This window comes from Onychomys torridus, chromosome 7 (genome assembly GCF_903995425.1).
Source record: "Onychomys torridus chromosome 7, mOncTor1.1, whole genome shotgun sequence".
NCBI lineage: Eukaryota > Metazoa > Chordata > Mammalia > Rodentia > Cricetidae > Onychomys > Onychomys torridus.
In genome coordinates, this window is record NC_050449.1 from 78,912,621 (window position 1) to 78,937,188 (window position 24,568).

The 24,568-nt window shown below is 38.3% G+C and overlaps 1 protein-coding gene across 3 annotated transcripts in view; it reads right to left on the reverse strand.

Annotated features, from left to right (window-relative positions):
• Positions 1-4,489: 4,489 nt before the first annotated feature.
• The window catches only part of Ibtk (inhibitor of Bruton tyrosine kinase), a 66,498-nt gene continuing 46,419 nt past the window's right edge, over positions 4,490-24,568 (reverse strand). For all 3 annotated transcript variants that reach the window (XM_036192756.1, XM_036192757.1, XM_036192755.1), the window contains 7 exons: positions 24,307-24,467; positions 23,077-23,169; positions 22,382-22,525; positions 14,153-14,299; positions 7,370-7,441; positions 6,843-6,975; positions 4,490-5,695 (listed from right to left, as the gene is read on the reverse strand). In XM_036192756.1, the coding sequence (XP_036048649.1) occupies positions 5,564-5,695; positions 6,843-6,975; positions 7,370-7,441; positions 14,153-14,299; positions 22,382-22,525; positions 23,077-23,169; positions 24,307-24,467 (882 nt within the window). In that variant the 3' untranslated portion in view covers positions 4,490-5,563. The remainder of the gene's footprint in view (positions 5,696-6,842; positions 6,976-7,369; positions 7,442-14,152; positions 14,300-22,381; positions 22,526-23,076; positions 23,170-24,306; positions 24,468-24,568) is intronic.

Genomic DNA, 24,568 nt, shown 5'->3' on the forward strand with positions numbered 1-24,568 from the left:
CACTGCCTACCCCAAAGTTCACTTATTTGTTCCTTCAAAGTAGCCTTGTTTTCAATAGTGGGTCTCTGCTTAGGTTGCCCTTTGACATTTTCTTTGATAGTTTCCACGTGCAGTAAATAAATTCTCTGCCCTCAAAGACTGGCATTAATGGAGTTAATGGAGATGGGGCCTTGATGGTTCTTGCCAAGCAATAACAAGAACTGAGTCCTGTCCCCAGTGCCCTAAACAAGATATAGGTAATCATTTGGGACCATGGCATTTACTGGCTCAAGGATTCCAAGTTCTTGGTCTCTGTACCACTATGTCCTCAAAACCTGAGGGACTATGTAGCCCATGAACAAGATGGAGCAATAATCATTATTATTTCAGCTTTTTTTTTTTTTTTAAAAGAAAACCAAACATAAAAAACCCCACAACTTTTTAAGTTTGAAATAATTATAGTCTCAGGGAAAGATGCAAAAACACTACAGTCCCACAAAACCATCAACTAACTTCTCCCACCAGCAACATCCCAAGAGCTACAGCATATCACAAACCTAGCACAATGCACAAACCAGGAAAGGATGGCCATCTATTACTGCTCGGTAGACTTTACTGTTTTCATCTTTTAGCCTGTATTCATTTTAGAGCACTTTTATATAATGCATTTCTTTTGTTTTTTTGTTTTGTTTTGTTGACAGGGTTTCTCTGTGTAGCTCTGGAACCTGTCCTGGAACTTGCTCTGTAGACCAGGCTGGCCTCGAACTCACAGATATCCGCCTGCCTCTGCCTCCTGCATGCTGGGATTAAAAATGCGAGCCACCACCGCCCAGCCATAATGCATATTCCATGTAACAGCTTCCACAATGGAGACAGAAAACCATTCTATCTCTTTTGGGTGGGTAACTTGGATTTTGGGCCCTGCCATAACTGGCACCTGTGTCCTGGCAACCACATATCTGTTATCCTCTATAGTTTTATTTTGATGATTTTTTAAATACAATATATCTTTTGACTTTGTTTTCCAGCAGCTGTACAGTCCTTGGTGTCTATGTTGGCTGGAGTCATGTATCAACAGTTCATTCCTTTCCATTGTTTATGCATCAAAGTTTGCAGAGTGTAGGAATTCAGGGACTATTTCCATCTCAGAAGTCTCCAGCCCTGGCTACATAAGTAAACAGTAGCAAAGACTGAAAACAATCCACCCACAATGCAAGGGATGTAGGTTGAGATCTAGTTAGCTTCCAGCAATTTCCAATCACAACTAACCTAAGAAGAACATCCAAGTACAAGTTTTGTGTAAGTATAAACTTCTATATCTCTAGGAAAAATACTTAGGTGCAACTGTTGGTCACAAGGTCAGTTTTCCACAACAGCTGTACCATGTTTCATTCCCACCAGATACTAACAAACCCACTTCTTCCAGGTCCACATCAACACTCGCTGTTTTCACTATATCTCATTTTAGCCACGGTGGTAGGTGTGCAATGATATGCCACTGTGGTTTTAATTGCTATTTTCTACTAGCTAATGAACATGTTGTCATGAGCTTACCTGTCAACTCTACCCCCTCATATGGCGAAACAGCAGTTGGTTTTCCCCTATTTTGCAATCAGATTGTTTTTTATAGTGGTGTGTGTGTGTGTGTGTGTGTGTGTGTGTGTGTGTGTGTGTGTGTGTGTGTATTTTTAAGGCCTGGACTTGTTCATACTTAAAATGGAGCCTTTTACTGCCGAACATTTTCTACTGATTCAGGTAATACTTTGATGGCTAGTTTTTCCCTTAGAAGGAACTAAGGACACATTTCCATTGAGCTTAAATCAACATAAGAGGACTGAGAGAATGCCTTATGGAGCTACTGAGAAATAGGTAGACATGAGGGGCATGCAAGCTCAGCAGTATTTTTAAAAATGATAAATGCATATGAAAACACCCACTTTAACAGTGAATTACAAACCATGTGTATTTTAATACAAGAGTTGGAATTCTTTTTTTCTTACAAAGCAGTTGTCTTCTAACATACCACAGTTCTTCCAGTCTTTCTCTGCTGAGGAACTGTACTGGCTGCATCTGTGATATCTGCTTCACCACCTGCTATGTTCTATGAATCAGCAGGTGGTATTCCATACTCTGGTCAAGTAGGAATTATTATTGTACATCAAAGTTTGCCAAGTGTAGGAATGCAAGGACTATTTCCCTATCTCAGAAGTCACACTCTCCTCACCTGGCTACATAAATAAATAGCAGAGACTGAAAATGATCCACCTACCACACAAGGGATTTAGGTTGAGTTGTTGGCTAATGAAATGATGAAAGATTGAAGGAGATGTGCCTTTGTTCAATTAGATATTTTGCAGGAACCGTTTAGTGTGCAGCATAATTTCTAGTTCAGGACATGAGAGAAAAATAATCTTCAGACTTCAGTAGAAAATCCACTCAGAACAAGGAAAACAGGATGGAGATGTGTTTGTCTTTGATTCTCCGCACCAACATGGCTGCTCAGAGTCATCTGCAACTCTGTTCCAGGGCTTTGATGCCTCTTCTGGCCTTTGGGGGCAATGTACCCACAGTGTACATACACAGAAGCAGGCAAAATACTCACATATACAAATAAATAAATCCTTTTAAAATGAGAGTAAAAGGATTTTGAGACCAAAAGTTTGGGTTTATTTTAAAGGATATAAAACACAGTAAAGACACTAGAAGTAATAAGGACAACATAGGACAGAGAAGAGAGAAGATATGGAGGAGACAGGGTGATAGATGTTGAGACCAGCAAGTGTATAGGATGGGGAAACAGAGAAGCAAGGAATGTCCCACAGGCTCGGCCTGAATGATCTGGGTAGATGACTAAGGAACAAAAGAATGGGAATAGTAGAATAGCACTTCAACACAAGTCAAAGGCTGACTCGGAACAACAGAGGAACAGCTAGAAAATGAACCACCTGTGCCTGGGAGCAAAGGGACACATAATAGGACCAAGGTGGCTTTGATATGTCACAGCTTGACATTATCTTAAGATAGAACACCTAGACTTCAGCATGTCTCAGATCAGTGTTTCCAATTTCTTCTTGGAAGATAGCTCTATTTTTTTCCTGAAAACCTATCTATATTGAAAATCTGGAAGTCTCTGGACTGTAATTGCTTTATTAAGAGGTCTTCTATAATTTTTTCTTGGCTAACTTCTATAGATAAATGACAGTTTCAAAGAGACAGGCTGCTGTAGTTAGAGAACCATACTACAAAGACAGAAACCATCATTCTCATTGCTCACTTTCTGGACTTCGAGTCCGTCAGTATATAAAACCAACCGCCTGAGGTAAATCAACATGGCTTCTTTAGATCTAAAATTGTGAGAAATGACATCAATCCCTACCTTAAAAAGCAAACACTTGCACCCTGCCCTCCAGAAGAGCCCAGACAAGCTGCCCACTGTGGCTGGGCTTCAGATTGCAGCTGTTCCCACGAGAAACAGGATTTTCCTAAGACTTGTCTTTATAATTTAGAGACCCAATCCTAGTATTCTGTCAACAACTTCACTCCACTTGACTTGTAGTTTCTTGATTTCACAAACTTTCAGCACATTCTGCTGCTGGTACGCATTTCCCCAGCCCAATGTTTCTTATACCATCACCTTTCTAGACTCTGGGTCTGTGAGTCTTTTTTGTTTTGTTTTGTTTTGTTTTTTCGAGACAGGATTTCTCTGTGTAGCTTTGTACCTGTCCTGGAACTCACTTTGGAGACCAGGCTGGCCTCGAACTCACAGAGATCCGCCTGCCTCTGCCTCCTGAGTACTGGGATTAAAGTCGTGTGCCACCACCGCCCGGCTTTTTTTTTTTTTGCGGGGGTGGGGGTGGATCTGTGAGTCTTAAAGGGCCTCTCCATCCCATTGATCACTTCAATTGATGATTCACAGACTTTCTTCAGTTCTATTGGATTCTCTTGAATCTATGCACTAGAGATGGATGAGTTACTACAGGAAGAAAGTACTGTTAGGAAAAACTACCATCATCCTCCTGGGTTTTCAAGGCAATATAATAGCTGTCATCTTCATGGACTCATTCATGAAAAACTAGAGTTCACAGCAGGGCTTATCTTCCACTTTTCTTGCAGGAGACTTTCTTCCCATGTGGTCATGGTTTATAAGAAAGGACAAGGGTCCCCAGCTCGGTCAGCCCCAGCTCCTCCTTCCCACCTCCCACCTGCAACAAGGACTCCTACAGATGCATCACAGGGACAGAAGACAGAGAAAAGCACCACTTACACCACTTACATTCTTCTTCAGAGTATCAACGCTTCCAGTAAGCCTATGACTTCAGAAAGCTTCTTTACTGACATCAAAAAAAAATCGTAAAAGTCATTTTTTCTCAAATTACTCAAACATATGGAACACAAAACAGGATTTCTAGCAGAATAAAAATATACACTGGCTATCAGTGTGGCACATAAGAGAAATAAGTAGGAATAGCTAGAAATTCTTTCCTCAAGGTTTCAATCAAACACACATTCATAGGGAAGTGGATCAAGGTTACTTTTTATTGCACGTCTGCTTACACGTCTGCTGCTTGTGGGTAGAGCTAGACTGAAACACTGAGTAGCTTCAGCCAATTTCCCATCAACCGAAGTCAAGCAGTGAACGGCCCACATGTGCCCAGGGATTCTCTCCCAGAACTCAGGCATGGACATTCTCAGTCTCTCTCTATACCAAAGCTCACATTTTGACAATGTTTTTCTTTTCATTTTAAACACTCAAAAACAAACCAAACAGCATACTATAAAGAAGATAATTAAAATTGACATGTCCACATATAATCCCAGCTCACAGAACTTCTGATCACACAGCACTAAGAAGGAAGTGTAAACAACCACTCTGCAAACTACTCAGCAATCCTATGTTTGTTTTGGAAAATCCCAACATTGAAGAAATTTAATCTTTCACAATTAGGCACTCATGACCTCTCTTGCCACCTTCCCACCCAACACAAACTCATGAATCCAAATCTCCCATAGAAGTGATGATTCTTGACCAAAATGTCCAGAGCAGTTAGGAAGAACACAGCATTTCACCAGGTCCAACTTTAAAGGGGCCTAAGACATTAACAGCCCAGTGAAAAAGCAACAAAAGATATATCCACTGTGGCAAACAGAACATTCTGGCCAGGAGTGGATCAGAAGTAATGACTGAGGCTCCTGCCTTAATCTCATCAATATCTTACTTAAAACATATGTGGCAAACTCTTCTAAATTACTCCATATTCTAAAATGATAAACAGTATTTTAATGGATCATTCCTAAACTTTATACTTCACCCATATTTTCCTGTGTAAGATAATTTAGAATAAACAATCCAACCAACCTTAACCTAATGTTTTCCTGACACATCTTTACATAAAAGCTACTAAAATCACAATTTGAAAAACTTCTCATGTGTCACACAAACATTATAACCTACGGGAAGAAGTCACATCCACATCTGCTCTGACTGGAGCAATTGCTCCCAAACATGTAAGAACACTGGTGCACTGGTGCTCCTCATGTCAGTGCAGACCCACAACCTTGGGAGAAGCATCCTCTTTCCAGGGAGCTAGCACCCATGCTTGTTCCACATAGGCACTGCCAAAGGCCCCTGTGGTGTCCTTTCAACGACGACAAACTCATCAGGATTGCCAAATGCCTCATAGAAAACCAGCAAGTCTTGTATCGCATGCTCCTCAACCTGGGAGAAAAGAAGTGAAGAGGGGGTTTGCTTCGTTCTTCGAAGGAGGACACATCCGTGGGTTTAGCAGTGCTCTGACTTCCTTTGGAGGAACCGAGACTTTACACAGACACAACACAGCAGACCTGGATCACAAACCTTCCTAGTCCCGCCCCTTGCTAGAAACCTTGAGTCTGAGCTAGAATAATCAGATACCTGTTCTCACTCCAATTCGAATCTCTTCTTAAAAATGTTATGTGCATGTGTGAGTGTCTGAGTGCATGTCTGTGCACCTCCTGTGTGTGTACAATGACCTGGGAGGTCAGAAGAGAACTTCTGAACTCCTAGAACTGGAGTTAAATGGTTGTGAGCTAACCAAAGTTAGTGTTGAGAACCAAATCTGGGTCCTCAAGAAGAGAAATACATTCTCTGAGCTGCTGAGCCATCTGCCATCCCCTCAATTTGAATCTTAAGTTAAGGGAAAAGAAACTGAAATGACTTTCTGGGATCCATTCATGGTAGCAGTTTCACCTGTGAGGTATTTCCTGCTACTGCACACTCCTCTACAACTTGCTTTTGCCCTCTCCACTGTCATGGGGCTTATCTTTTCCCAGCCTGCCTCTCTAATCTTTTAGACATGTCTGTGAAATCTTCCATCTCTCAAATAAATCCTCTTTTTCATAAATTAAGCCCAAGATGGTCTCTGTTGTCTATAATCTATAAGCTTAAGTAGAAACTTGAAGAGCAGTAAACATCATCAAATTCTTTTAAAGCTTAGAACAGCCCAGAGCATTGCCAATACTAAAAACAGAAACCGGATCTCAATGTGCTAGTTCAAATTATCCTGAATAACCCCAATTAATGACTTAAGTTAATGGATATTTCAGTCTAGTTTTACATGCACTTAAATTTTTATCTAGTAGATCTAGTCAAATGCTCCAAGCCAATCAATAAAGTGTCCTACAGACCTGTGGATAGATGTGGTGTCACACGAATAATATGACATTTGGAAGGCAGAGGCAGGAGGACAGCCAGGAGCTCAAGGTCAGCTTGGACTAGAGAGTTAGACATTGCCTCAAAAATACAACCAATAACAACCAAACCCATGACCTGGACTGAAATGGAGAGCAGTCTTTGCCGAGCTGAAGCACGCCAGTGTGCCCCTCACCTGAATGAGAGCCAAGGGCTTCTCCCGACTTCTGAGGAGCGCAGCTTCTTGTTGCCGCTCTTCCTCTACAATCGACGCAAAAGTGACAGGCGCGACTGTCGTCGGAGCAGCCAGCGAGGAAGACAGCCAGGGGCTGGAAGGATGACAATGAGGACTTTCATTCATGTCCTCAGAGTTCTGCCTGTAAAATTCCCTATGGAATACTTAGCAATGCTGTCCCCCACCCCAGGGACCATTACATAATGTAACCTGGACACTTCTGTAGAAATTATAGAATGGTGAGGGAAAAACACAGGAAAGGAAAATTATTGTTTTACTTAAATAAATATTACAGATAAAATTTTAGAAAATTCTAAAAAGTAAAGGTGTAACAGGAATGATATAATTAACTCTTATTTAGAAAAGAGAATATTCAAACAATACAGGCTAGTAATTTCAACTACCCAATTATCCATTTCTTAAACATGTATTTGTGTCAATGTACAGCACCAACTTAGCTTTTGAGGCCCACAGGTAATTAAGCTTACTTGGGACTCTCTAGAAGTGGAAAATCAGAAACATGATTGCTTTCTAGTCCTGGAGTTCCATGAGTTGAACATCTGCAAAACAAATTCCAAAAATTGGGATTAAGGCTTTCAGTAATATTAGTAACACTACTTATTAATAGATACAGCAGAGACATAAGCTTCTAACTCAGAGACAAATTACTGTTTGCAGTCAGACATAGCTTAAGAAAGACAAGCAAACAAAGGAATCTACAGAGAACTGAGCCACACAGGGAAAGCATCGTAAGAAGCAGTCTTTTTCGAATGATGTTCATCATTATATATGGTAATCAGGCATACATGAGAAGTACGAAGGCCCGTATGAGTAACTAGCACTCAGTACTAACATACTGTGATATGCTCTAGATGACAGACAGAATAGGAAATAGGACACGATCTGAACGAGTTTCTGTCTCTGGAACACAAATAAACCGTTTTCTGTAAACTGCCTTGGTTATGGAGCTTTATCACAATAGAAAAGAGACTAATACATGAAGGTATTGCCCACATTTGTTCTTTTATTGGGTTTTAACACCCTAGCAAGCCCCTCTGCTCTCTAGCCCTGGTCTGACTTGTGAGATCGTCCCAAGGACTTCACCAAGGGAAGTTGCATTTGCTCTCCATCCAAGTTAATTCCATCAGAATAGACTATTTCCCATTTATGTTACCCTCTTGTGTAGATCTGAAGGTTTAAGATTCATGATGGCAGAGCACAGAGAGTATGTATGATGGCTAGAATAACAAGCTGGGAGTTCACCTCTTCAATCACAAGCAGGAAGCAGAGAGAGTGTACTGGAAATGCCCCAAGTTACTCTCAAAGCTTGCTTCCAGAGACATCCTTCCTCCAACAAGGCCATGCTTCAAAAGCCTCCCCCAACAGTACTACCAGGTGGGGAGCCAAGTATTCAAATGCCTGAGTCTATTGGAGACAACTCATTCAACAACCACACTTCAGATGCTGAAAATTATCTATCCTGGTGGTTCTGGGAACCAATTAAAATGTATTGACACTTTCAAAGATGCACAAATAATGTAGAACCGATAATTACTAAGTTGTTAGATAACTACAGTAAATCAGTAGTTACCAACTACTGAAGAGGAGTAAAGGGTAGATATGATCAAAGTACAACATAGTTATATTATGGAAATGTCACAGGGAAATCTGCTATTTTCTACAATTAATATTAGCAAATAAAGGATTAAAAAAATGGTGTGTAGCTGGCTAACAAAAGAAAATTACCAGTCTAAGGAGGTTTCAAACCCAGGGCTTATTAAATCAATGTAAACTAAAGCTTTAAAAATAATAATTCAGGGTTGGGGATTTAGCTCTGTGGTAGAGTGCTTACCTAGCAAGCACAAGGCCCTGAGTTCGGTCCTCAGCTCTGAAAAAAAACAAAAAACAACAAAAAAAAACCCGATTCTAGCCGGATAGTGGCGGTGCACACCTTTAATCCCAGCACTCAGGAGGCAGAGGCAGGCAGATCTCTGTGAGTTCAAGGCCCGCCTGGGCTACAGAGCGAGTTCCAGGACAGGCTCTAAAGCTACACAGAGAAACCCTGTCTTGAAAAACCAAAAAAAAAAAAAATTCTACATAACATTTCGTATTTTACGAGAAGTGTCAGTAGGTTTGTATGATAGAGTATTGTGGCCCTTCATATATGACATTCAGAAAGGGCTATGATGTGATGTTTGAAACATCAATCTGGGGACTGTAGATTTAATGCAAGAGAGCGCTTGGTGAGCAAGTCCTCTGAAAATTTTAAAATGGCAAAAATCTGTTTCATAATATTATAATCCCACAACTCTTTCCACTAATAATATTTAATGGATAATTATATTAATCATTTCTTTATCCAAACAACTTGGGAGTCCATCAAAATTTCATCATAAAATATAGGAAAGCTATTAAATAAAACAACTAGTATTTTTTAAGAGTTCTAAGCTTCCAAATAATATAAAATTAGTAAGCTTCAGATATAAAAACAAAACCAGACATTCCAATACATAATCTGTATATAATTAGCCTTCTTAAAAACTACCAAAAGGTTATCTAAAATATTCTTTAAAGATTTTTATTTAAATTAAAAAGTACTGTCAATTTTAGAAGTTAATTAAGCTATATTTTAGACAATATTTTTTATTTATAAGATTTTATACTAGCTTTATTTTAAAATTTTTCCTAATAATAAAACTAATATAACAACAATAGTAATTTTGTTCCAGGAATAGTTTCTGATGTAATTAGAAGCACAGCTCACGTTTCCTAGTGCTGAGACACAGTTATTTAGGTGAAAGGAAAACAAAAAACAAACAAACAAACAACCACATGGAACAAAGAACTAAAACACAGAACACAAAATCCTTCCCTTCTGCATTTTTATATCCCCAGCGGACACTGCCTTTCTTTGCTTACCACTGCCTTGGGGGTGAAGCATTTTTGAAAGTCACATTTTGTACAATTAAGATATAACGTGTGGTGTGTAGACCCTTCCTCAGCTGAGTCCAATCCTTACACTCGAACCCCTGAGGACCACCAGCATTCCTGTCTTCCTGCTTTTCTCCCACTGTTTCTGGGGTATGCTGTCTTTTCTCCTATTTGTCAATTTCTTCTTTAAAGATCTCAGTCCGCATTCCCAAGTCTGTGACACCAAAAGGATAAGTCCTGCCATGGGCTGTTTCTCTGCTATCGCACGCTCCCACAGCAGAGCAGGACGGTCAGTCTGCAGCAGCCAGAGCTGTTCTCTTCCTTACTTCCAGCATGTCTGACTCCCCCTTCTCTGGGTCCTCTTCCATGCTGCACTACATTGTCCTTTACTCTGCCTTGGCGGGTAACTTCATGTCTACACAGTCTCACTTATTAACCAGATTTCAAATCTAGTAAGGCCTGGGCCTGCACATTATAGTTTTATATACGCCCAACAGAAGTCAGTACAACGCTTTGCCCCTACCAGGTATCCCATAATTTGATATTTTGTTTGTCTGCTGTGTTTTATATGTCCTTTTTGAAAAATTTACTGGAGAATTACATGTTTTCTATGGTTAAATAAAACACGAAACACAACCTACGCTTTTTTTCCATATCCTTATCAGTGAGAACCATCTACACAAAAATTAGTTCCCACATCAACTATCAAGCTATTGACACACGATCTCTCAACGCAAACTTCCAAAGTCACACAACAGCACATACTTCTCACAGTTAAGTTCCAATGTGACAGCACACTCTAGTGACCAACGAGCAAAGCACAGGTCCTTAAGATTTTCTGAGTTCCATGACCAATGGCAACGTATTCAGTGAAGAATTAAAATCCTAATGGACACTGCTAGCATTCAAAATGAAAAATACTATAAAAAATAAACTTAATTTTTATACTTTCAAATTTGTGCATCAGAGATACCCAATTCATGACATTCAAAACAAATATTACTTGAAAAGGAGTTAGTTTTAATTCATTTATTTATTCAATCACCAAATATTCATTAAATGCCCATTCTAAATATATGTGTGCAATGACTAGCAAAGAGAGACATCATCCTTGCTTTAGCAATACTGCTACAAAAACAAATGCAGCACACATACATCGGACAATAAGCTGGCTCACACCTTTAATCCTAGCCACTGAGGAGGCAGAGGCAGGGGCAGGTGGAGCTCTTTGAGTTTGAGACTGGCCTGGTTTACATAGCAAATTCCAGGCCAGCTAGAACCATATACTAAAATCCTGTTTCCAAACAAAAGAATCATTAGCAACAACTATAACCACATAACAGAAATAAGTAACAAGAACTGACTAACTAAAGGAAGGAAGACCCTTTAAAATAAATAGATTAAATAGACAATGAAGAGTTGGAATCACAGTTAAGGTGATACAAAGAAGGACAGTTGTGAACAAGAGATATTCAAAGAGACTATAACAGAGATTATTTCCTAAGACAAAGTAAAAGAACTTGTCAGAAGTCAGGCTATGTGGATCTTAAAGGCCACATTAATAATTCTAGCTTTGGCCAGGCAGTGATGATGCACACCTATAATCCCAGCACTCAGGAGGCAAAGGCAGGTGGATCTCTGTGAGTTTGAAGCCACCTGGTCTACAGAGCAAGTTCCAGGACAATCAAGGCTACACCGAGAAACCCTGTCTCAAAAAACCAAAACCAAACAAACAAATAAACAAAAGAATTCTTTTATCCTAAAAGCAGTAAGTTCTGTATTTTTAAAAGAGAAAACATTGGCTCAATGTAGTGGTAGAAAGGAAGAAAGACTAGGCATGGTGTCACACTTCTAACTAGGGTAAAAGGTCATGATGGTATGAGTGGGGGTAAGAGCCTTGGTTTTGAAATTTAGTGTATGTATTACACAGTCAACAGCTAAACTAACTGTATCCTGTTGATAGGCTATTACTGAGAAAAACAGAGACTGGCAAGCACTACTTACTAAGCAATAACGAATAGGAAGAATAGGTTGTTTATGATATATCTACAGTTTGTCTGACTTTGGGTTTATGAGAGTGTTATGAAGAAAAGTTTGTCTTTGGGCATAAGGTCTGATGTGTTTCTGGAGATCTAAATAGGATGGAAAGGCCAAGAGGACAAGTAAGTCTGAAGTTCAGATCATATATGAAGGTAGTCTGCAATGTGTTATCGGATAATAGTACATATGCTCATGGTATGGATAGTGTAGGAAGTACAGAAAATTCACGAGAAAACTATCTGCACTTATGAGTTCTAGCATGAGCAGTCCCATAGCAGGACACTATTAAAGTTAGCCCGACTGTTTTAGTTAGTAATAGAACAGAATCCAAATGAATTCAAGTGGAAACTGACAGCTCTTATAAGAAATCTGGCTGTGTAGTGGTGTGAGTTCGAAATGGTGGGGTAATCACTAGAATAAAGTCATGAAAGAGGAATGGAGATAAAATGTTAATTAACCTTCAAAAGGCTTCTAAAGCAGAAAGAGGTAATAAAAAGGATAATGAACATTAAAACTTTAACTGGTACATTTATATGTGAAAAGGCTTGTTTTTTTATTTGTATGAGTTCAATTTAAAATAACATTCCCCTTTTAAAATTATTTGAAGAGCTAGGGGGATGGTAACTTGATTCTTTTGATTCTGATTTTCTTTACTATAAAAGAAAAAAATTACTCAAAAATGGTGCTTCTAAATGAACCTGCCTGCAGTAAGAAAACCAACAACAATATCAACAAAACCATATTTAAATTTCACATCCACCAGAAGCTCTCAGATGCAACTGCTGTTCAAAGTCTCTGATGGGCCCTTCAGGGCTATCTTCATGGCAGGGTAAGTAAACTGAGGCCAAACACCTCTGCAACTCTGCTTGTTTTAACCAGAGTTACATCACCTGTTTGATGTATTGAAAATGAACAGAACATTTCTGCTGTTGCTGTTATATTTGTTTGAGACCTTATCTGTAGTCCAAGCTACATTAGAAGTCATTATGAAGCCCAGGCTTCATGGCATTCATGGCAATCCTACCTCAGTTTCTCAAATAATGGGATTCCAGACCTACTAATGACTTCTTAAAAATGGACTTACGTAAAGGAAAAAAATTGGTTTGACAACAAAAATCACAAGTGTCTGTCATTGCATAAAACATTAATCCAGCCACAATGACAGCATCTATTTTCTCTCTATTAACACTCTAGACTTCACAGTCTGGGAAGTGTGCATGTGATTCCTACCAACCTGAAACTTTTCCTAGTTCTAGCCTTCTAACAATCAAGAATGTTCATTTGTAAGTACAACTAAGAAGCCAGGTGTGATGATGGCTCAGGCCTGTAATCCCTGTGCTTGGGAGGTAAAGACAGGAACACAAGGAGTTCAAAATCATCTTCAGCTACATAGTAGGTTCAAGGCTGGTCAGCCTGGAATATAGAGGACCATGTCGCAAAAAGAAAAAAAAAATACCATATTAGAGAAGGCATTTTAATGAAAATGTTCCTATTAAATTATGGATAGATTTTCATGTATCAGGTAGGCATTTAAAATATGAAGCATCTTCAAAAATCAGTATAAAAGATACCTAGAAGAGCCACATTAGGTAGTGCATACCTGTAATCCAGCACACAGGACGCTAAGGCTGGAGTATCACAAGTTTGAGACAACAAAAGAAGTCCCAGGCTAGCATGGGCTATGAGATCTTGACTCAAAAAATAAGAATTAAATAAATAAATACTAACTTGAGTTCAAACCAGAAACACCCAAAGTTCACTAACAGATACATGGAGGTGGGTTATGGTAGATCCACACAGAGAAACGCTTCAGCGAGTGGATGGAATCAACTGCTGATATACAACAACATGGATGAGTTCCAAAATAATTATAACAAGTAAAGGTCAGATTTTATAAAAGGCTACATCCTGCATGGTTTCCACTGACATGAAATTCTAGAGAGTATACAAGCTCTAGATTGTCAAAAATTAATGGGTAACTGCTAGGGAAAAGGGACAGGAGGCAGACTCTAAGAGCAGTGATTATATTCACTCCTTTGAGTATATGTGACCACATCATGGGTGTAGACATCTGCCAAAGCTCAACTATGGCTTCAACATGACACTTACTATAAGCAATATCTCCAAAACCATTACCAAAACTAAAAATAAAAAGAAAGAGGAAATGGACTTTTTAACTTTAATCCTGAATGTACAAGAAGCTATAACATCTGCCCCGTACACTTTTAACATCATTTCAGAACAAGAAGTTACCAGACAATATTTTAAGGTAGAAAATACGTTAGTTTTGAATTTATTACCTCACAACATTTAGGGCCTGAGAGTTTTCGATTCCTTTCAAACCAACTTTTTTGACACGATCTCCTGAACCATGGCCAGTAACAGGTTTTTTTTCTCCTAGTAAGAAATCCCGGAATGACTTGGATGAAGGTGAGTGCAGAGAAGCCCTGCAGAAGAAAGCAAAGAGCACGTTATAACACTTTGCAAAGGGACATTACAAGAAGAAAATACATAGCATGAAACTATCAAAGACTAAAAAAATATAAAAACCAATTTCTTAGATTTTTCAACAAAAACATTTAAAAACAGACCAGCTTCATAGATTTTTTTTTTTTCCTCTCCTACAAGTGTTTATTTCAGCAGAGTTTCGGTGTGCCTGGCTGAACAGGACATGATATATTTAACCTTTCTGTTGTTGTTGTCAACTTGATACAAATGTCTCTATCAGACTAGCCTGTTGGGAAATCTGTGAGGGGCTTTCTTTAGTAAATGATACAGATGGGCCCAACCCAATGTTGGACTGCCCTGGGCAGGTGGTCCTAAACCATGGGGCCCAAACCAATAAGCAGCTTTCCTCCATGGCCTCTGCTTTAGTTCCTGCCTCTAAGTTCCTGCTCTGATTTCCTTCAGTGAGGGACTGGGACCTGGGACATGTAAACCAAACAAACCTTATCTTCTCCAAGTTAGTCCTGCTCATTGCTTTAACACAGCAAAAGAAAAGCAAACTAAGACACAAGAAAACACTTTCATTAAATGACTATTCAAGGTGTATGCAAAAAAATAAGAGAGGAGAATATACAATGATTTAATTATAATTTTCATTATGGTATTAGAATTTTGTCAATTTTGCACCAATGAAAATTATACCATAAGAAAAAGATATTACTAGATACCTGAACTGGAGATAAACTCTAGATGTTAAAAATTAGCAAGGATACTAAAATAGTTACTATATTTGTGCAGCAAGTTTATGTTTGGGATGTGCGCTGGCTAGCTTTTTGTCAACTTGACACAAACTAGAGTCATTTGAAAAGAGGGACTTTTAATTGAAAAACTGTCTCAATGAGACTGGCAAGTCTGTCAGACACTCCAATGATCAATAACTGAGGAGGAAAGGTGCAGCCCACTATGGATGGTACCAACCTTGGGCAGGTGGTCCTGGGTTGCATAAAAAAGCAGGCTGAACAAGCCAGTAAACAGCATCCCCCCAACCCCCCTGGCTTCTGCTTCAGTTCCTGCCTTGAGGTCCTGCCCAGACTTCCCTCAAAGATAGACTGTGAATGTGGAACTGCTAAGGAGAAATAAACCCTTTCTTCCCCAAGTAGCTATTGGTCATGGTGTTTATCTCAGCCATAGAAACCCTAGCTCAGACAGGGTGAATTAAATGACATAAATAATGCTGCAGAGAAAAAGAAGTGACAAAGTAACAATGGCATTTCAAAAGTGAAACACAATGCTTAAAAACAGTTAAGTGGATGGGCTTGAAGACTGAAAGTCACTAAAGGAGAAGAATCATTGGAACTGTTGAATGTGAAGAACAGACAGATGACTGCTACTAACTGAAGTCAGCCTTGGTGAGTTATGAGACATTAAGTGGCTAACCTACAGATTTCCCTACAGGAGGACTAGAACCAGTAGAGATATACAGAAGACAAAAATGGAAATCAGACAATGGCCAAAATGCAAAAAAACAACAACAACAACAACAAAAAAAAAACCCTAAAATTTTGCTTTAAATTAAAGATAAAAGGAAAAGTTGGAGCCCAGCACACTTAGCTCAGTGGTACATAACGCCTAGCATGCAAGAGGCCCTGAGTTTGATACCAAGACTGGAAAAGGTGTGTGTGTGTGTGCGTGTGTGTGTGTGTGTGTGTGTGTGTGTGTGTGTGTATGTGCACTGCTCACATGTGTTTGGTGCTGGTGGCGTGGGGTGCTCTGAAAGCAGACACAGAAATACATCAGAATATGAATATAACTAGCTTGTTTCAGAAACAAGGGAGTCCAAAAAGCAATAGAAAGAAATCATTAATATACTAAGAAAAAGAAAAATGTCAAGCTAGCCTACATCTCCAAACAAAACTTTGAAGCCATAAACAGGTCTTGACTGTTTTAGATGGGAGCCAAGACCCCTGAACCAGACAATAAACACTGAAGCTGCTTTGTAGGGAAAATATGCCATGGAACAATAGATAATTCAATGCACCACAGGAATTACAAAGGTAACAAGGAACTACCGTAAACAATTCAGTGGAGAAAAGTGTGACAATTTACATGGTACGGGCAAATATATTTTAAAAAAATCTATTACCAAAGATTAAATGTTCATATACCCAACAAAGGTAAATCTGCAGAACAGGCTAAGTGGAAAAAACCAGAAAATGCACCTATTTCCAATTCTACTGAAATTACATATTATATTCCAATTACATATATTCTAATTGCATTATGTTGTAGAGTAGGTAAAACTAATCCACTACAACAAAGAAAATGAGCAGTCATTGGCTCTGGAACAAGAAGGGCACATGGTTGAAGAGAATATTCCAGTGAGGATGTTCTAGAGTGACAGTAGTGTCCAGTGATTTATAAAACCAACAATATACAATTAAGAAGGGGAATTTTTTAGGAACACTAAAAACACCCCAAAAAAGTCAATCAATATATATATATATATATATAGTTCATCATATTAAAATGACAGATTCAGTCAACAGAGGCTTCACAAACAAAATACTTAGGAATATATATATATATATATATATATATATATATATATATATATATATATTATTTATATATATATGGAAACTGTTGAAACAACCCTAAGATTTACTATGCTCATGATTCGGAGCATACCAAATTTAAGATAATTACCAACAAAAGTCCATCAGTCTTTTATCTGTTTATAATATATTTATTTTTGACAAATTTCATGTAAACATGCAAAAGATAAAGCAAATAAATTTGAAAAAAGTCTGAGACCTTAATGGTCCCCAATTTCAAGGCTGACAGCACTTCTCACAGCAGTGGAGAAGAGGAGGACACACGTCTAACAAACTCAGTAACCGGTCTAGGGCAGACCCACACTCACTTCCAGCAACATACCCTTTCATCAGCAGATGCTGGTCCCTATTTAAGGTCACTTATTATAAATAAAATCTCAAGCAGTAGGAGACAAAATAATTTCTTTACAAATTTGTATTTGAACCATGAACTAATAAACTATTTGTGTTTTAAAAAATTAATCTGAATTTGACTTTATCATAAAAATTTTGTCCTCCAGACACACACACACACACACACACACACACACACACACACACCACACACACACACACGCACTCACACATACACACTACAAAAATCCAAAGTCCATTTGGAAGAACCACCTTCATTCCTTTGCAGACTTGGCCCTAGACCACGCATGTCTGAAGGTAAGGACAGCACAAGGACAGGGGCCATGAGTGACTGACTCTGCTGAAGATCCTGACAGCTCGCTTCTAAATCCAGCTACTCGGTAACTCCTACTATGAAAAGACAAGCTGTCAAATTCTCTCAGGAATTTAGGAATTCCCACATGTAGTAAACAGCATGCCAGGTTCTTTCCAGACAAAAACAGTTCTTTGCTTAGGATAATAAAACTACTAAAAAGTACCAAGAGCAGTTAGAGAATATCTTAAGCACACACACTCATTAACTGTGCACAGTAGCCATCTATAAAGCAGCTAATTAGGCAGTCTGAGCAAGCCCGGGCCTTTCCATTGGTTATGCCCAGATGTAAAACAGTCTTGTTTCCCACAATTTTTCTTTCTGAAGTAGGGCTTTGGCTATTTTCTATCCTAAAAGCCATAGAAAATTTATGGAGAAATATTTGCAGAAATTTATATCTATACAAAAATTAGTCAGGATTCTGTTCCTTAGCCTCAGAAACTTTAATAAATAAAATTTCCAGGTCAAAAAGGCTAAATAACTGCAATTATTTTACATAAGCTAGCTCAAAAGAATTTTACATTCAAACATCACGCCAGGCCACAAAGACCATATATTTTCCACAAGATGATAGTGAAAAATATATTTCTCCAAGTAAAACATTTGAAAATGAAAAGTGCCCAGATCCCACACACACTCAATGTTTCACATTCGTTTTAAAATTCAACTGGCTAGAACTTCATTCTAATGCAAAACCCCATTCTATTTAGCACTTTCCATGGCCACAGCCAACTGTAGGGATCAGGGGTACAACTATATCTAGGGAACATAGAGTTATTGCACGGATATGTGACTAGACCAGTAAACACTACCACAACCACAGTGTAAGATTTAGCAGGCTCATTTGTGCTTTAATTAACTGCACTTTTAACATTAATCTAATGACAGTATAAAAACATCTACAAAAGTAAAATTTCATTAGGTGATTCTATAGATAATGAAATGTAAGTAGCTAAAAAACAAAATCACTACTATCATAAATACATTCTGTAAAGATAGCCTAACAAATCAGATTAAAATACTAACTTTAGATTTATTTTCTACTTTCTAAACTAGAATATAATTTAAACTCTGGCAATTACTTTTCAACTAGCTTGTACAAGGGATGGTATCTCAGGAGTATTCACCATGCATTACACATGTTTTCATAGCACATGTGTGACTTAAAAATCAAATTATGTATTATATTGAAAATGTGATTAACTGTATTTAAAGTATTTTGTACATGATTAACAATTATAAATCTATCAAAAGCAGCATATTATATTCATTTTTGTCTTAAGCTCAATTTAAGCTTTACAGACATATACTAATTCAAGAAAATCATTCAACAACTAATATTTATTTCAATTTATCATAAAACATGCCTCAAAGTTCCTAAAAACTAACCATTAACTAATTATTTTATATAAATGTATTCTTTAAATTTCTAAAAAATAATATTGGGGAATATTATTTTAGGTGTGTTTCTTTTATTTATGTTGCATTTGTGTAACTCTGTGAAGCTGTGTTGCTGTGCCTATGTAAAACTCCTGACGATCTAATAAAGAAATGAATGGCTAATAGCTAGGCAGGAGAAAGGACAGGCAGGGCTGGCAGACAGAGAGAATATATAAAAGGAGAAATCTGGGAGAAAAAGATTGAGAAACCAGGAGGACTTCAGGGGCCAGCCAACCAGCCACTGAGCTACACAGCCAGACATGAAGTGAGAAGGAAAGAAAAGGGACAGGAATAGAGAGAGATAAAAGCCCCGAGGCCAAAGATAGACAGGATAATTTAAGAAAAGCTAGAAAGAAACAAGCCAAGCCAAGGCTGGACTTTATAATTAAGAATAAGCCTCCGTGTGTGCTTTATTTGGGAGCTGGGTGGCGGGCCCCCCAAAAGAGCAAAAACCAACAACAACACTGGTCTGTGCCAATAACTTATGATAAAACCACAAAGCTGCCAGGCAGTGGTGGCACATACCTGCCTTTAATCCCAGCACTCGGGATCTCTGTGAGTTTGAGGCTAGCCTGGGCTACAGAGTGAGTTCCAGGAAAGGTGCAAAGCTACACAGAGAAACCCTGTCTTGAAAAACCAAAAAAAAAAAAAAAAAAAAAAAAATCCACAAAGCCTTACAGCCTATTATACCCATATATTATGTATATTATTCTAAATAGAGATCTTCACATATATACTTGCATATACATTTTAAAACTTGTTTCAGTTTAGTGTTTAATGAGTATAAATACAAGCAATGTATAATATATCCTAAAGAATTTCATAGAAAAGCAGTTTTGAAACATCCTAAAGGAGTGCTGCAGCACAGCAATGGCAGAGCACTTGCCTTGCAAACCTAAGGTCCTAGGTTCAATCTCTAGCATCAAAGAAAATAAAATCTTTAAGATGAAATGTAGTTGAGTCTAAAATTATAAAAGAACATTAAACATAAATCAATTCACTTATTTTCAATCATATTAATAAATTAATTCAGTAGATTCACTTCTACTTAGAAGTCAAAATAATCTATATTTGGTCAGTTATATAAATTGTCTTGATAAGATATAAAAAAAAAATTGGGCTGGAGAGATGGCTCAGCCGTTAAAGGCTAGGCTCACAGCCAAAAATACAAGATATAAAAAAATTAATCACTCATTTGTTTGCACTTAAGTTTTATAATTGATCATAGCACAATTATTTTCAAAGAAAATATCTTCATATTTCTGCCAAACTTAACAGCATTTTTCTCCCCATAGTCCTAGAACTCTCCTTGATAAGCAACACCCAATTCCCCGAGCATTGCAGGAAGACAGTGCCATCCACCTGGAGCTCAGCTCACTCTGCCAGTGCAATATTACTGGGGAAGAGAGTCGACTAAATTCGAACATCCATGTCATTACTTTTACTAAAATCCCATATAATTGGAACACAAAAATCATCAGAATAGGGTTGGGGATTTAGCTCAGTGGTAGAGCGCTTGCCTAGCAAGCACAAGGCCCTGGATTCGATGCTCAGCTCAAAAAAAATCATCAGAATAAAGACCTACTCCACTGCACCCTGAGGCCAGCACGAGCAGCAGTAGACAGCCACAGGGACAGCTGGTTTGAGTGTGTAGAAAGACTGAATAAGTAGGACCAAAACCCCACAAACTCCTTTCTGCTGCAGTCACCCTTGGAACCAGACCCTGTGGTCTGGCTGGCTGGGTTACCAGATATCACCTACCTTAGCACAAGGAAAAGTTGATTTGAAGTCACAAGTCAAAAGGAAAACAGGAATAATAAGCTGTGTGCTGTGTGTCTCAACTTGAAATGGTACAGCATGTGAAAATATATACCAAATATTGAGAACTGAGCACCAGCACTAACCTCCTTACCCTCACCAGCTTCCAGAATACCAGCACCTAAATATGTAGACTTTGCCAGTGGAAGCAGAAGTTGCCCATTAGAAAACTAAGATCTCTGGAGATGAGGGAAAGACACCAAAGGTCACCAACATATGTGGGGTCCTAAAAGGGAGACTGCAAGGAATCATATTTCTGAATTATATATACCAAACAGAATCATTTACAGAGTAGATGGATCTATCATAGTATTTGAATCATGAACACTATATAAAGACCAAAAAGCACCACAGCAAATGAGACAGACCACAGAACACAGACACCAAGAAAGCTGTTGCCAGGAAAAATCCTGAAACTCTCTCTCATTGTTTACTGCTGGCTTTCAAAACAAGTCAAGTGATGACATAGTGAAATCCACAATATTAAGCTCAACATATCCTCAAGTATTTAACAGCTTCTCTCAGATGACAGTAACATACAAAATTGCGACAGTGGTTTTCACCTGGGTTTTGCCTGTGTTTAGAGAAACACCTCAGTGCCACCTCAAATCTCTAACAACTCTTAGCTGGGTTTTCCCATTTCTTGTCTCTTTGCTTCCTTTCTCACTGACAATGCTTCACACCTACTGGTACCTTTGGTAGACACTCAGAACAAAATCAATTATTTGCTATTCTCTTCAAAATAATTTACATTTTCAGCTGTGGGAAAACAGAAAACAAAAAACCCTTCAGGAACAGAGTGATAGGCATGAACACTGACGGAATCCCCCTAAATCCTGAGACAGGATTCTCCTGCCCCTTCCCTGCCCTCCCCTCTCTCCCTCCACCCATGGACCTTTCTCTCAAACTGGTTCTAAGCATTATGACATGAGTTTCCAAAAAGGGAGACTATGAAGGAAGCCAAAACAACATTTCACACAGCTTATCTTTGGAGATGATCCTAGCAATGTGGCCACCATGGGAAGACAGTGATGGCCCAAACTGCCATGATGTGACACCAAGTCAAACAGCACTGCTCAGACAACGGAGGGCTGCTTCAGTTGTCCCATGTGAGACAACCAAGGATGCACACAGAAGGACCAGAGGGTCGGATTACTAAAGATCAAGCTTGCTGTTTTGAAATTTTAGTCTATTTGTTCTTTACTTTAAAATAAAACACTGAATCTCTTTTCAACAGAAACTACAGAATGGCAAGAATGATATCTGAAAGTAAAAAGTAAATCCACACTCTTGAAACCATGATGTCTGTTAATACATCTAAAATCATAATAAAATGAAAATACTTTAGAAGTCTGTACTGCACAAGTTCCAACATTTAAGTTAAAAGCCAATAGGGGAAATGAAATATTTAAAAGGACTTTAGAAACACATGCACGGGAAACTCAGAAGCCAAGAACTGCCATTGAAGCCAGGGGAAGACCTCTGTAACATTAACAAGAGCATACCATGCGTTCGCTGGCTTGGGGGACTTTGAAGGAGCTGTTAGAATTGGTTCCATGCTGTTTGTTCCTGAATTGTTTTCTTTGGTGGTCAATGCAATCATTTTCCTTTGCCTCTGAGAAAGTTTGACTCCATGAGAAATAATTTTCCTAAAAATTAAATTAGGGTAAACCAATTATTTCTACTGGCTTCACTGCTTCTAAGAAATCTTAGTTTCCTAAGAAATCATTATCCTCAAAACAAAATTAAACCCCTCAGCATTAATCTCTGCTTAATCAAGGTCATCGTAACATGTTTTCTATTAAATTTCAAAAGTTAAAGTTTCAGCTTATATTGACGATGATCAAACAGTGATTAAACATGAGCCCCCAGAACAGCATTCTTTTCAAAAGACTTCGCATCAGGCTGTGCATTTCTTCAGAAATAACACTTCCTGACAATCACTTCAGTGACAAGTGTACACGAGCCCTCTGGCATGTACCACCGACTTTACTGCACCAGCGCATCAGACCAACTCAATCATCAGCACACAGCTAGCAAACAGTTCTGATGCTGAGGTACCTACAGGGGGCTTTATAACTATTGTATCAACTGCACAAAAATAATAGGAAAGATCCAGTATGTTGTTCCAATTCTGTAGGACAGAAATACAACACAACATGGTCTTTTGTCTTTTTTTTTTTTTTTCTTTTTAACTAACCCTAAGTTTAACTTTGGTGCTGCGCCATATTTTTGTCTACTTTCTTCTGTTTCCATGATGGTTCTGAAATCCACAACAGGAGGACTCACGGGACTAAAAGACAGAAACAAAACAAAAACCATCATTCATTACCTATAATGCCCAACACAAAACTTAACTGAACCTGTAAATTATATATAAAACTGATAATTAACTTATAGACTAATAATTAAATTCATTTTGTTAGTTTCAGCCACCCTCAAAAAAAGATATTTTGAATGACAGCTACTCCCATAGATACATATATAACATTACCAAATAATTTGAAGCCTTCAAGTTGAGCAATAACCTGAAGTTATTCTTACAAAACAAAAGAAGTCCTAGATCACCTAAATTAGGCAAAAGAACTCACTAAAATTCTAATAAAAATCTTATTCTTACAGATGCATGAAGCTGAAAATCATTTCATTTTCAAAAACAAATGAAATTGTTACTACCATCTACTACTAACAAAAGCAGGCACTTTTCAAAAACTATGGGGGTGCTCAGCAATACTGAAGACACACCCCAGAGGGAAAGCTGTACTCTGAGGGGAAAAAAAGAGGCCCTTAGGGGTATGGGAGCTGCACCGCTAAGGGGAAAAAAACCAGAATCTCTAGAAATAGTTTCTGATACAAGTGACTCTATGATATAGCTAAGAATAATTCACACTATTACATATATATATTTCCAACTGACAAATGCTTGCAAAGCAAAAACTAGTTTTCTCCAATGGAGTCTCACTAGGGAAACAAATCACTCTCAAGGGTAGACCCCATGCCCAGTAGTACATGACCAACAGAAAATGAACTCAATAGTGATTTTGTAGATGTTTTGTCTTATACTGCTTTGTTTGAGCATTTTTAAAATGTTTTGTATCTTTTGCCTATATTATTATGATTTCTGATTTTGTGTTTTTATAGGTGTGTGTGTGCATGTGTGTGTGTGCGTGTGCGGGCGTGTGTGCGTGTGTGTGTGTGTGTGTGTGTGTGTGTGTGTGTGTGTGTATGTATGTATGTATCTATTATGTATATTTCCTATAATTTTTCTTTTTGTTTTAATTCTGCTGATTTTTTTTATTTGTTTGTTACCTGTTTGTTTTCTAAAGAAAGAGAAGGCAGGCATGGAGTTTGATGGGTGGGAATGTAGGTGAGGATCTGAGGGGAGATATGGGAGAGGAAACCATGTAAGAGAAAAAAAAGAACATCATACCTGCAAGAGCCAGCAACCCAACTGGAAGAGCCTGCAGTGTCGACTCTGTTACTCGGAATGAACTGGGGAGCAGATTTAGACGTTGGTGATTTTTCCCATGGTTTTAAATCTTCCCTAGCACATGTAGGAGGTGTACCATTCACATATGGTTTAGCTTTCCCCTGTGAGAAAAAGGAGAACCCAAGTAGTAATGACAAGCATCTAACTTAGTAGCTTAGCATGGTGGATAGTCAATGACACAATGACACCGATCAGCTAGCAG